Source organism: Leucoraja erinacea, chromosome 12, assembly GCF_028641065.1.
Source record: "Leucoraja erinacea ecotype New England chromosome 12, Leri_hhj_1, whole genome shotgun sequence".
Lineage (NCBI taxonomy): Eukaryota > Metazoa > Chordata > Chondrichthyes > Rajiformes > Rajidae > Leucoraja > Leucoraja erinaceus.
The window spans coordinates 21,170,007-21,185,137 of record NC_073388.1 but is presented as its reverse complement, the minus strand read 5'-3'; the positions used below and the strand labels follow the sequence as shown (position 1 = coordinate 21,185,137).

Sequence of the window (15,131 nt, the reverse complement as noted above, 5' to 3'; positions counted from 1 at the left end):
TGTCCTCGTGTTTGAATCTTCCCTACTCTCAATGGGAAAAGCTTATCCACATCAACTCTGTCTATCCCTCTCATCATTTTAAAGACCTCTATCGTCCCCCCTTAACCTTCTGCGCTCCAAAGAATAAAGACCTAACTTGTTCAATCTTTCTCTGTAACTTAGTTGCTGAAACCCAGGCAACATTCTAGTAAATCTCCTCTGTACTCGCTCTATTTTGTTGACATCCTTCCTATAATTAGGCAACCAAAATTGACCTCACCAATGCCTTGTACAATTTTAACATTACACCCAACTTCTATACTCAATGCTCTGATTTATAAAGGCCAGCACACCAAAAGCTTTCTTTACCACCCTATCTACATGAGATTCCACCTTCAGGGAACTGTGCACAGTTATTCCTAGATCCCTCTGTTCAACTGCATTCCTCAACTCGCTACCATTTATCATGTACGTCCTATTTTGATTTGTCCTGCCAAGATGTAGCACCTCACATTTATCAGCATTAAACTCCATCTGCCATCTTTCAGCCCACTCTTCCAAATGGCCTAAATCTCTCTGTAGACTTTGAAAATCTACTTTATTATCCACAACACCACCTATCTTAGTATCATCTGCGTACTTACTAATCCAATTTACCACACCATCATCCAGATCATTGATGTACATGACAAACAACAGTGGACCCAACACAGATCCCTGTGGCACCCCACTAGTCACCGGCCTCCAACCTGACAAACAGCCATCCACCATTACTCGCTGGCATCTCCCATTCAGCCACTGTTGAATCCATCTTGCTACTCCACCATTAATACCCAACAATTGAACCTTCTTAACCAACCTTCCATGAGGAACCTTGTCAAAGGCCTTACTGAAGTCCATATAGACAACATCCACTGCATTACCCTCATCAATTTCCCGAGTAACCTCTTCAAAAAATTCAAACATGACCTTCCAGGCACAAATCCATGTTGACTGTTCCTAATCAGACCCTATTTATCCAGATGCTTATATATATTATCTCCAAGTATCCTTCCCATTAATTTGCCCACCACTGACGTCAAACTAACAGGTCTATAATTGCTAGGTTTACTCTGAGAACCCTTTTTAAACAATGGAACAACATGCGCAGTACGGCAATCCTCCGGCACTATTCCCGTTTCTAATATTTCTGTCATAGCCCCTGCTATTTCTACACTAACTTCCCTCAATGTCCTAGGAAATATCCTGTCATGACCTGGAGACTTATCCACTTTTATATTTTTCAAAAGTGTCTGGTTACTATAAATTATACCTGTTGTGGGTGAATGGTGGGAGAAGCAGAGGTGTGTTATTGCGCATGTGCGAGCAGAGAGCAGGGAAACAAGAGGGATGATGGGATTGCTTTGAGTGTGTGGATGGATTTCATGGATTGAATAACTTTCTATGCCATAAGGAAATATACATTTGAAAATGGACATGGCATGCACATTTGCAGTGTACGCACAGATAGCTAGGTACAGAAGTCTGGCAACTAAATAGACCACCAAGTCACCAAGTTCAGATGGCATAAAGGCGACCTTGCCAGCAATTCCCACATCTCATCAAAGAGTAAAAAAATCATAAAGCTTTCTGTTCTTGAAGAGTATTAATGATAAGTGCACACCATGTCAAATTGAATATGTGGAAGACCTTCCTTCAATAGAAAGAATCATTGCCTTTGTCCTTAATGCAATATAATTTTAAATGACATTCCATGCATGTAGAAAAAACAAATAAATGTATATTTTTTTCTCTTCATTGGTAATTGGCGACAATGTCAGAGTGATTGCTCGAAGCTGCCAATTTTTGTAGGTTTTGTTAATCCCTTAAAGACCCAAAACAGCTTTTTTCTCTGAAATAATTTACACAATGACACAGGATGATTATTGGAAATAAAAGATTATGAAATAATGCCAGTTACACAAATACGGGAAACTGCAGAAATTCTATAAATTCCCCACATCCCTTTAAACTTGTTTCACTGTCCTAAACATGGCGTGTTATATAATCAGCTTAAATATTTCAAATTTCACAAAGTTAAGGATTAGTTTAAAAAGACAGCACTTGCATGAACAAAACTGACATTTCAATTAAGTAGTAAATCTATATTTCAAATAATTATGAAGATCTCTGGAGAATTTAAGAAACTAGTTTAAAAACCATCACATATTTACACTCAATGCTTGTAAACTTTAAAATTTATGCGATGAATAAAATAATTAAATGCACTTGAACAAACATATAAGATCACCCAACTTATATGTTCCAGTTTTCCACTTCTTTTGTACAGGTTGTAAGTATTATAATATTCTCTGATGCCTTTCTCTATTGATTACACACTCATACACCATACAAGTCATTATCAGCGTGTTGTTTGAATATAGAAGGCTCCAGGGTCTTGAAGTACATAGTTTCAATGCAGAACATTAATCAAAACCTGGAACCACATAATTTTATTTTCTCTTTTCAGCCAATGAGGATGATATTGATGTTAATGTCTGAATTACTGTCGAGGCTGTGATCACATGTCAGCATTCACTTAGTTTCAAATGTTATTCTTTCTAATCTGTTTAATTTATTTATTCGCTGAATGAAGTTTCTACGTACTTGTCTTTCTGGAGCACCAAATTTCCCCTTTTAAAATTTTTAATAAATTGCTGCGTATTTAAAATAGTACACATGCAGACAGACATATATAATCACATTCTCTGGATTAGCAAATATTTACACCAGAGAATCTATAATCATACTATACTATATTTAGCTTGTTATTCATAAAGAAAATTATGTTTCACCTTATGCTATGAGAAGCAACTATTAAGGTGTTTTCCATGCAAAATAGTTCTCCTGTGGGGGAAAAAAAGAATATTTTCATGTAAGTTGCTTAAAATCCTCAGTGGACTTGAAAACTTTAACTAATATAAAATCCGCCAACATAAAACAGCTATTGCATACACATGTCTTAATGCCTAATATATGCAATATTACATTAGCACCGTGATAATTTTGAATGCTATAATTTCAATTACTCCCCTATTTCACTCCAATTACATCCCACAATGAAAAACAAAATGCCACTGAAGTTTAGAATCATCATCAGAATCATTTTGATGATCAATCTAAATTCCATTTTCAGTATATGTGATTCTAGAATTCAGACAAATAGTATGCTGCAATCCCATCATCAACTTTATGGAAATGTGACATTCTGATGCGCAAATGAATGTCATAGTCAAATAGCATGGAAACATGCAGCATGTAATTCAGCATGGAAACAAGTCCTTTGGTCCCTCCATGTCTACTGGATCCATTTTATTCTCCCCACATTCCTATCATTCTCCTGTAGACACAGTGGCACAACTTGTAAACCTGCTGCCTCACAGTTCCAGAGGCACGGGTTCGATCCTGACCTAAGGCACTGTCTGGGTGGAGTTCACTCACTCTCCTTGTGATGGCAAGGATTTCCTCCGAGTGCTCAGGCTTCCTCCAATATCGCAAAGACATGCATGTTTGTAGATCAATTGCCTCTGTAAATAGCCCCAAGTGTGCAAGGAGTGGTTGCGAAAGTGGGATAACATAGAACTTGTGTAAAGGGGTGATTGGTGGTCAGCATGGGCTTGATGGGCTGAAGGGCACATTTCCATACTGTATCTATCAATCAAGTAATCTATCACTCATCTACATGGTGGGAGCAATTGCAGTGGCCATTTAATCTACCAATTTCACTGTCTTTGGAATGTGGGAGATAGCAGAGCAAACAGAAGAAATCCATATGATTACAAGTACAGCAAAGAAACTCAATCTATATATACCATTAAAAGTCTCATCTTGTATGTATACGTGTGTGTGTCGTCTGTGTCTTTCTACCTTTGTCAAAACACCACGAGATACCGCATAAATTTCCACACATTATTAATCGCATTAACCCCGTCAACAAAATAAACTGCTTCACTTCACATTACATGTTATATTTCACAAGTTACAGCATTTTACAAGTACCCAAAACCAAGTTTTTAAACTGAAAATCTTTCAACCCGCTTCCAAAGTGACGTCACAATGTCCCGCAATGGGGGGGGTGGGGGGGTCGGGCACCAGCTTCGAGTAACATCAGGGGGAGGGTGGCATTTAAATAGGGGGGTTGCACGGAAGGTCACAAGGTCAAAGGGCGTGAAATATTGAATAGCTCAAGCTTTCTGGAGTACCACACACGCAACATGTACGCTCGTACCTGGTAAAAAACGGCAACATCACTGCTGCTCACAGACAGAGAGAAGATACAAATGTTGTTCGTGACTGACTTGTGAAAGAGCAGCGTGCCAGCGGATTGAGGGCAAGTCCCGGCCCACAACTGCCCGGGGCTGGAGAGTGACTGAGCGGTCTGAACCCGAGCACCAAGGGACACTCAGACAGTAAGCGCCGAAGGAGCGGATCCCTCGGGACATCCCCCACTCTCCCCCCGGGGTCTGCGCTGTCCGGCCGTGGCCGCCCTGTCTCCCCCTGTGCAGGGGGGGGGGGGGAGGGGAGGAAAGGAGGAGGAGGCAGGAGAGGAGAGGAGAGGGGGAAAGCAAAGGAGAGAGAAAGTGGTGGAATATTGCATTGGGGGAACGGCTTGCGTTGGGGGAACAGGTGAGTGATGGAATACTGCGTTGGGGGACCAGACCCAACGGGTCTGCACTTGGTCTAGTAACAGATAATACCAGAGGTCAGTAATGAACCCAAGTTATCAGAGCTATGCTCAGCTCTACTAGCTGCGCCATTGTACAACGCCTTAAATTTAAATCAGTATGAGGAATTGAACTCTTTTAAATACCCTCCTCTGTTAAACCTTCCGGTCTGTTTTGACATGCAATGCGACTGAAATCCTTTTGTCTGCCAGTTACATTATTTGCTTATCTAGCAGATCTATAGTCTGTTATTCCTACTCCCGTTCAAGTACAGACCAGACAGAAATACACAGGGAGGGCAATGACTACACTGACCCATATCATGGAAATTTACAATGCTGCAACGATCTATCTGCCCAATATATACTTTATTTCAATTGTATGGTGGCTCCCTGCTCATTCTTATTAGCCTTATCTTTTCTCCTGCCTCTCTTATTTATCCAGCTCTCCTGGTTCAATTTCTCTTATTTATCTAGCTTTTCAGCCTCAGTTCCCCTGCTCCAACAACCCTCTGTATTATAAAATCTCCTGAACGCTTTTCTACTTCCAGTTGAAAATTCTCACGTTCAACCACAAGTACCTGTACCTGGAAACAGAGGTGCAATATTAACAAAGGACCACACCCAACATTGTTGTTAAACCTACTGACTAATGTGGGCTGTTTATGTTTGACCTCTAAATGCAACAACTAAATGTCACCATTTGATCCTCTACACACATTCCTCTAAATTATGATATTTCCAGCAAACAGTAGAACATTGTTTTTCAGACAAAGTTATTGATTTCTTTCCTTTGGAGATAGTCCTCCATGTCTTACAGCATCAAAAATCCCTTAATCACAAAAGTCCACTTCCACCTCTTCCAAGATTCACAAGCATATCTATCTAAGTTGACATCATCTCAACCTGTGCTATATACAGTGCCCTCCGTAATGTTTGGAATAAAGACCCATCATTTATTTATTTGCCTCTGTACTCCACAATTTGAGATTTATAATAGAAAAATATCACATGTGGTTAAAGTGAACATTGTCAGATTTTAATAAAGGCCATTTTTATCCATTTTGGTTTCACCATGTAGAAATTACAGCAGTGTTTATACATAGTTCCCCCATTTCAGGGCACCATAATGTTTGGGACACAGCAATGTCATGTAAATGAAAGCAATCATGTTTAGTATTCTGTTGCATATCCTTTGCATGCAATGACTGCTTGAAGTCTGCGATTCATGGACATCACCAGTTGCTGGATGAAATTGCGGCCATCTTTAGCTTATGCGTGTTTTGGGGGCTAGTCCCCTTCAGTTTTCTCTTCAGCATATAAAAGGCATGCTCAATTGGGTTCAGGTCGGGTGATTGACTTGGCCATTCAAGAATTGACCATTGTTTAGCTTTTATAAACTCTTTTTTTGCTTTAGCAGTATGTTTGGGATCATTGTCTTGCTGTAGATTGAAACACCAGCCAATGAGTTTTGAGACATTTGATTGAACTTGAGCAGATAGGATGTGTCTATAAACTTCAGAATTCATTATGCTACTACCATCAGCAGTTGTATCATCAATGAAGATAAGTGAGCCAGTACCTTCAGCAGCAATATATGCCCAGGACATAACACCCCCACAACCGTGTTTCACAGATGAGGTGGTATGCTTTGGATCTTGGGCAGTTCCTTCTCTCCTCCATATTTTGCTCTTGCCATCACTCTGATACAAGTTAATCTTGGTCTCATCTGCCCATCAGACCTTTTTCCAGAACTGTGGATGCTCTTTTAAGTACTTCTTGGCAAACTGTAACCCGGCCATCCTATTTTTTCAGCTAACCAGTGGTTTGCATCTTGCAGTCTAGCCTCTGTATTTGTGTTCATGAAGTATTCTGCGGACAGTGGTCATTGACAAACCCACACCTGACTCCTGAAGAGTGTTTCTGATCTGTCGGACAGGGATTTTCCTTTATTATAGAGAATTCTTCTGTCATCAGCTGTGGAGGTGTCCCTTGGCCTGCCAGTCCTTTGTGATTAGTAAACTCAACAGTGCTCTCTTTCTTCTTAATGATGTTCCAAACAGTTGATTTTGATAAGCCTAAAGTTTGGATGATGTTTCTAACAGTTTTATTCTTGTTTCTTAGTCTCACAATGGCTTCTTTGACTTTCATTGGCACAACTTTGGTCCTCATGTTGATAAACGGCAATAAAGGTGATGGAAAGACTGGAGAAAAGACTAGGTGCTGAGAGCTGTCATACCTGCATTAAGGAGGCAATTATTACGCACCTGTGCAATTACAAACCTGTGAAGCCATGTGTGCCAAACATTATGGTACCATGAAATGGGGGGGGGGGGGGGGGGGGGGGGGGGGGGGGGACTATGTATAAACACAGCTGTAATTTCTACATGGTGAAACCAAAATGTATAAAAATGGCCTTTATTAAAATCTGACAATGTGCACTTTAATCACATGTGATTTTTTTTTCTATTACAAATTTCAATTTGTGGAGTACAGTGGCAAATAAATAAATGATGGGTCTTTGTCCCAAACGTTATGGAGGCAACCAACTCATTGTCACCTTCAACTGTTCATTCTTCAGGTGTTCTGGTTACTTCACGCGTCCCATAATTTAGTAGATAACATGCCTGGCAAACTGATGCTGGGTAGAATCTATGGGGGGCTGATGCAAAAATAGGGAGAATTGGTTATGCAAAAAGAGGTTGCTCTGTGAACTAGCATGGACTTGATAGCTAAAAGGCCTATTGTGTCAAAATACCTCTGCATGATATCCCACCATAACAGTGTAAATAGCAGTCCTCCAACCCCACCTCCCTCCCTTAGTCCTGTTCTCACACTGAACAGCTTCTCTTTCAAGTATTCCCACATTCTCAATGTAAAAGGTTTTCCTATGTCTGTTACTTTGTGAATGTGGAATATTCTTTGTTTCAGTGTTACACAAAACCTCGTCACTCATCTCTTTCTCCAATACAGTGCTGAATGTACCCCAATCCTTACCTCTCCCTTTCATATGGTCTATTTTTAAACGTTTCCATATTCTTCTTCCAGTTATCCATTTCAGGTGATAGGCCCACAGTCTAACTCCTGAATTGGATGCACTGAAATAACATTCAAAACCTCTCAATCCTGTGACCTCTATGACCAGAAGGAGACGGATTGCGGATGTATGGAAACGCCATCACCTGTAAGTTCTCCTCCAAGTCAACTTGAAAATATATTGCAAGTCCTGAATAAATCCTGGAACTCACCACCCAACAGCATAATGGGAGTTATTTCACACACAGCTGTTCAGGAAGATGGCTCACCATCCCAAGAAGGGATGAGCAATAGGTGCTAGACTTGCCTGCACCTGTTCTTGAAAAAACAAATCTATGGAAGCTTACCAATTCCTGCATCTGTGAAAACAGTTAATCAGGGCTTTCAAAATGGAAGTAGACAGGTGCTTGAGCGAAATTAATTTGTAAAGTTATTGTATGAAACTGGATCGCGCAACAAATATCTGCATAGATTCAGTGGGTCTTGTGCAACTGTGCACTTCTTGATGTTCCAAAAAACAACCATTTTGCACCACAGTCCGTTTTCTATTTCATAACTGCACTCACATCCAGGCAGCCACCTGAATTCAATTTTACTAACATGACCATTATATGATTCTTTATCAAACATATCTCAGGTTCAAAAAAGAACGATAACGGCACAACTCTCATCAATCCTCACTGCCATTTCAAAAAAAGAACTCAAATCAAGTTAGCCAAACAAAATTTGCCTTTAACAAATTAACTTTACCCTTATCTATCGTCTCAAAAGGTTTCACCATCTCCACCAGGTTCACGATGTGTAGTTGCCACATTTATCTCTCATGCTTACTTTGTAAGGAAATGTGACATTTGCATTCCTCCAACCTCCTGTTGCATCTAAGCAGAATTATACGAATGAGGAAAGACATTTGTATTTCCAGCCTTTTAACACAACTTTCAGCAAATCTTATCAGTACAGTCACTTTTATGTTTTGATGATTCCTGTCCCAGGAATGCATCCACTCCTCTGTTTTTTTTTAGAAAGATAGATGTAGTTTTATAGTGCCGTTCAATATATTCAGAACAACCCAAAGCACTTGAAGCCTAACTAAGGATTTTTGAAATGTATTATTAACGTAATGAAAGAAATATGGTAGTCAATTTATGCACAGCAAAGTTGCAACAATCATCAATGTAATAATAACCTAGTAAACTAACAAGATCTTTGATGATGCTGAATAAAGGAAAACTATTAGCCAGAATACTAGAGAAAACTCCCCCACACTGGCACATTTAACGTGCACTTCGAGGAGTAAACAATGCAGCAGAATAAGGTCATAACCCAAAGACATCACCAGTAGTACAGTACACCCTCAGCACCTTACATCCATTTATATTTATTGTGCAAAGGCAAAAAGTATTAACAAGATATTTACAATTGCAACTTCTTTCAAATCAACGAATAGACACCACTGTGATCCTTAAGGGCCTGTCCCACTTACGTGACTTTTTCGGCAACTGCCGGCACCTGTCATAGGTCGTTGCAGGTCACTGAAAATTTTCAACATGTTGAAAATCCAGCGGCGACCAGAACAAGGTACGACTCTTTGGGGAACTACTCACGACCATACAGGCTTCACCCTGCGACATGTCGCCAGGGTGTCGCCTGTATGGTCGTGAGTAGTCTCCTCAGTCACCCAAAGAGTCGTAGCGTCTTTCTGGTCGCCGCTGAATTTTCAACATGTTGAAAATTTTTGCCGACCTGCAAAGACCTATGACAGATGCTGGCCGTCGCCAAAAAAGTCGCATAAGTAGGACAGGCCCTTTAGTAAATTTCCAACACAAAAATAAAATATGGGTTAAAACTATTCATCCCGGCTCACAATTCCACAATGACGTAAAGTGCAAAAAAATTTTTCTTTATATTGTCATCATTGTCTCCCGCACCCCACCCCACCCCACATCCTCTTTGGGATATATTCATAAACTTTCGTGGACACTAAAATAAACTTTCTGCTCCCAGTGCTGCTTCCCCCATTCCTTTCATACCAAGCCATAATTTAATTCTTATACTATATGGCCATTGCCCTGAACATGAGACTTGCTTTACTTTAACCTTAATTTACCCCTAGATCATTACCAAGTGAGGAAAACTACACAAGAACCACCTCCTGCTTTCTCAATTACCAACAATGTGCTTTTTTGGTTATTGAGTCATAGAGTCATAGAGTAATACAGTGTGGAAACAGGCCCCTCGGCCCAACTCACCCACACCGACCAACAATCTCCCAGCTACCCTTGTCCACTTGCCTGCGCATAGTCCATATCCCTCCAAACCTGTCCTATCCATGTACTTGTCTAACTGTTTCTTAAACAATGGGATATTCCCAGCCTAAACTACCTCCTCGAGCAGCTTGTTCCATACACCCACCACCCTTTGTGAAAATGTTACCCCTCGGATTCCTATTAAATCTTTTTCTCTTCACCTTGAACCTATGTCCACTGGTCCTCGATTCCCCTACTCTGGGCAAAAGACTGTACATCTACCCGATCTATTCCTCTCATGATTTTGTAAGATCTCCCATCATCCTCCTGCACTCCATGGAAGAGTGACCCAGCCTACTCAACCTCTCCCTATAGCTCACACCCTCTAATCCTGGCAACATCCTCATAAATCTTTTCTGATCACTTTCAAGCTTGACAATATCTTTCCTATAACATGGTGCCCAGAACTGAACACAATATTCTAAATGCGGTCTCACCAACATGACAGCAACATGACTCTCAACCAATATACTCAATACTGACTGATGCCAAAATGCCAAAAGCCTTTTTAAAGGAATGTTTCTCCTCTGATTATATGTTTCTTATTCAAAACACTATCTTCTGGTGTTAAAAATCCAATTCTTCCCATCTCTGTCAAACTTCAAACCCCTTTCTCACGTCAAAGTTCTTGAATGTTTTCACCTCCTAGATTAATGCAGACTGTTTGCTACCTCTGAGTTTCCATCTATCCAATATTGATTTCACCCAAAACATTATGAATGACTAAGTTTCGGTAATTGTGAATCCCATTCATTGGTCCCTCTGCAACCTTCAAGATAGTTGACAACAGCCTCCAACACTTCTGATCTATTCTGATATATTGCAACACATATCCCTGCTCCATCAGCTGATAAGCTTGTCTTATCTCCTTCCATTCTCAAAACTGCATCTCTTTGACCTCACTTTGGACATGTGATTGATTATTCCACTTTTGCCTCATTAACAATAATCGGACCTCTGTAAAGTGCCTTAAACTACATTTTATAACATGGATCAAGTTGTAGCTTCTGAATTATCCCTTAGACTTCTGTGGAGTGCCTTAAGCTATATATTATAAAGTAGTGCAAGTTACAGCTTCTGAGGGAAAAGATGGATGATTAATGAGAAATAGTCAAATTGTTGGCAAAAGGATTGTGTACATTAGGTTCTTTGGCCATTTTTATTTCCAGTATTATATCTTTTGCTGTAATTCCATAGATTTGCGCAAACCATGAAAAGTGGGTTCAACCAGTCACTATTTTTATTCATTTTTTGCCTTTTCACTCACCTATCTTCCTTAATGCCACACATCCGTATAGAGTCAGTTTGTGTCCAATCGTGAATGCCGTTGTACAACGAGGCTGTGGCAAGCATGACAGGTGAAGACCAATTAGAATAGTTCCACTCCTTCACTGCTCCAACCTGATGGATAAAATATTAACATTAATAACTGCACGTACTTGTAAAATATATATTTTTTTGTAATAGTAGTTGCCAAAATTCTAAACACCTGATCATGTAGCTCTGACTATTTGAATAATTTAGTCCCTATCCATGTTTGACCATAGGAGAAACAGATTAACATATTATTTTCATGTGAAGTTAAATATATTATCCTAGCCAGTTTTTATGTGGACCTATTAGTATGAGGTGCAATAGTGACCAAACGGGAGGTAAAAAAAAAAAAAAGACTGATCATGTAGCTGCGGAGTTTAATGAAATAGAGCGATTGAATTTCTAGGGTCTATTTTCTCACTTTACTTCCTTCTCTAACTTCTTTCCTAAGGGCTTTCTTTTCCAACACTCTTGCACTTCACGACTCTCTTGCACTTTCTTTACTTTCCTTACTTCTACCTTTTTCTTAAAGCTCAAAAAAAATGAAGCAGTACAAAAAATGTATTAAGATATATGTGTTATGTAGGATTGTAACTTACCGTACTTCTAATTAAAAAAAAAAATAAAAATAAAAATTAAAAAAAACAATTTGACTTTCTCCAACCTCATTGATGCTATGGCAAAGAAAGCACACCAAAGCTCTACTTCCGCAGAAAGATGAATGATATTTGGCATGTCTCCATAACTCTTACCAATTTCTACAAGTGCACCATAGAAAGCATCCTATCAGGATAGACAAACTTGGTTTGGCCAATGCTCAGCCCAAGACCATAAGAAATTGCAGAGTTATGGAAGCAGCCCAGTCCATCTCACAAACCAGTCTCCCTCTAAGTGAAATGATCTCTGCAAGCCATTATATCTAGTTTCTGAGTGCAGACCAAGGGATTTTCAATGAACAATGTGCATCCTAAAGGAGATAATGTCACATGTTTATTGATCAATTATCCAAAGTATTGGCTCTTGCCAAAATCTAGTGATCCTGTGACTGTCAGAATGGACAAAGACCTGAGGAAATAGCCCTTCAGCACCTACCCTGCCATTACTTCTCATAACTTTGCCTCAATAGGAATTACCTTTTATTCATAGATATTCCAGTAAACAAATATGCTTATTTTTCCCATGTAGGACAGCTGCCATGTAGGAAATAATTTAGTAAATAAATGTTACACCTTCTCCAATACAATTACATCTTTCTGTGGAAACATTGACCTCATTGTTTCAGCAAGGCCGATGTAAGGCTGTAACATTTTGGTTGGCAAAGTACACTGCCAGCCCAAGAAAATATACAGCAACATATTCCTAATGTAGGTAACACCCAATTAAGATATAAAGCACTAAACAGCTTTCTATGCAAAACATTTGAAAAAGCAGTGGGCTAGAAATTAATCTAGGGTTACATGGCTATACAAATCAGAATGTTGGCTGCTGATTTTACTCATCCCTCAATATTCCACCAAAACGGAATGTCAAGATATCAGTACGACTCGTATCCTAAACATTTCCATTGATGACTGGTGCCAGCAATCAAAGAAAACTGTCTGCATAAATGCACGATAACATATGTAAGTACTCATAATAAAATTCTACCAATGTTCTGCATCTAAAATTATTACAATAAATAGAAAATATTAAAAGATTGTTGAGTAGCAATTAAACTAATTGTTAACAATAGTAGTGCCAATAACTGTACCCTAAAATTATGCAAGAATTGGGCTGGTTGCATTACAGATCATTCATGAATAATGAGCCAATCAAAGCACATTGGTAATTTTGCTAACAAGTGATTTGTTGCACTGTTGATCATGCACTCGAATAGCTGAAAATGGTAAAACGGTGTCTGAATAAAAATTACTAAGTTCTCAGAAAGGAAAAGCTTAAATGCAAGAAATAACAACAAAAGGAAAGAATTATTGAATACACAAAGTATACCAAACAACATCTTCAAAGGTAAAACGTAGGTCAATATTCTGTACAAAGAGCTTCTTTTGTATTTGTTGTATACTTGCCCAAAATAAAAACACTCTTTCCTATTTGCTAACTAATCCATTGCCTATTTTCTGTATCTTTTAATATAAGAATGTGTTTCCCTTTATGTTGAAGTCTTATGTTTGAATAACAATTTATTAGATTTGTTATTTTGATATTGTTTCCAGTTTATTAATAGAAAAGTAATAGAAACATAGAAACATAGAAAATAGGTGCAGGAGAAGGCCATTCAGCCCTTCGAGCCTGCACCGCCATTCAATATGATCATGGCTGATCATCCAACTCAGTATCCTGCACCTGCCTTCTCTCCATACCCCCTGATCCCTTTAGCCACAAGAGCCACATCTAACTCCCTCTTAAATATAGCCAATGAACTGGCCTCAACTACATTCTGTGGCAGAGAATTCCAGAGATTCACTACTCTCTTGTGTGAAAAATGTTTTTCTCATCTTGGTCCTAAAAGATTTCCCCCTTATCCTTAAACTGTGACCCCTTCTTCTGGGCTTCCCCAACATCGGAAACAATCTTCCTGCATCTAGCCTGTCCAACCCCTTAAGAATTTTGTAAGTTTCTATAAGATCCCCCCTCAATCTTCTAAATTATAGCCAGTACAAGCCAAGTCTATCCAGTCTTTCTTCATATGAAAGTCCTGACATCCCAGGAATCAGTCTGGTGAACCTTCTCTGTACTCCCTCTAGGGCAAGAATGTCTTTCCTCAGATTAGGAGACCAAAACTGTACGCAATACTCCAGGTGTGGTCTCACGAAGACCCTGTACAACTGCAGTAGAACCTCTCTGCTCCTATACTCAAATCCTTTTGCTATGAATGCTAACATACCATTCGCTTTCTTCACTGCCTGCTGCACCTGCATGCCTACTTTATGACTGGTGTACCATGACACCCAGGTCTCGTTGCATCTCCCCTTTTCCTAATCGGCCACCATTCAGATAATAGTCTACTTTCCTGTTTTTGCCACCAAAGTGGATAACCTCACATTTATCCACATTATACTGCATTCTCAAACTAGAGTCAACCAAAACATATACTAGAGTCATAAGAGATTGCAATTGGTGAAAATGAGGGGAAAAATCAAAAAAACTGCTGGAAGAGCTCAGTGGGTCATGCAGCATCTGTGGGGAGGAGGGACGGAACTGTCGACATTTCGGATCAAAACCCTGCATCAGGACTATGCAAATGCTATGCTTAATTAATGCCATATATTTGAGATATAAATATTTTCTGTCAAAAGTGTTTAAAAATAAAGGTAAAAATAGCAGCATTCTGGAAAGTAAATCATAGAATAAAAGCTGGCAAATGCAAAAGGCTGAAACACAAAAAAGAACATGGCTCCTGAATTTGAACCAGAATTAATTTCACGAAGACAGTAAAAAAAACAACCATTTTAGACATATCCTCCAACAAATAAACTCTACATCATTAACCAATGATGTGTGAATTATACAACGGTTCAATCAACTTATTTTCGTTCATCTTGTGCTTTACCTATAATCTGGAAATAGTCAAACATTTTAATACAACATAGCTTTTAGATGGGATTTTCACAGTCAGATTATGCATTAACAGTTTAGAGCTTCCAGTAGTTAATTTCTAACCACATGTATTTCAGCTATCACACAGGAGTTCTTGATCTCAAAATCAGGTAAGGTGTTTGCAACCCACAATGGTGAGTATAAACAAAAATTCACATGGTATGGATTTCCATCATAGAAATCCATTAGTAAGATTT

The 15,131-nt window shown here is 39.2% G+C and overlaps 1 protein-coding gene across 7 annotated transcripts in view; it reads right to left on the bottom strand.

Moving 5' to 3' along the window:
* Window positions 1-15,131, bottom strand: part of LOC129702145 (BCL-6 corepressor-like protein 1) — a 177,319-nt gene that overhangs the window by 71,638 nt on the left and 90,550 nt on the right. For 5 of the 7 annotated variants that reach the window (XM_055643751.1, XM_055643752.1, XM_055643753.1 and 2 more), the window contains one exon: window positions 11,291-11,424. In XM_055643751.1, the coding sequence (XP_055499726.1) occupies window positions 11,291-11,424 (134 nt within the window). Of the gene's footprint in view, window positions 1-2,813; window positions 2,866-11,290; window positions 11,426-15,131 lie in introns of those variants that run through there. The other 2 variants (XM_055643756.1, XM_055643758.1) reach the window with 2 other exon arrangements.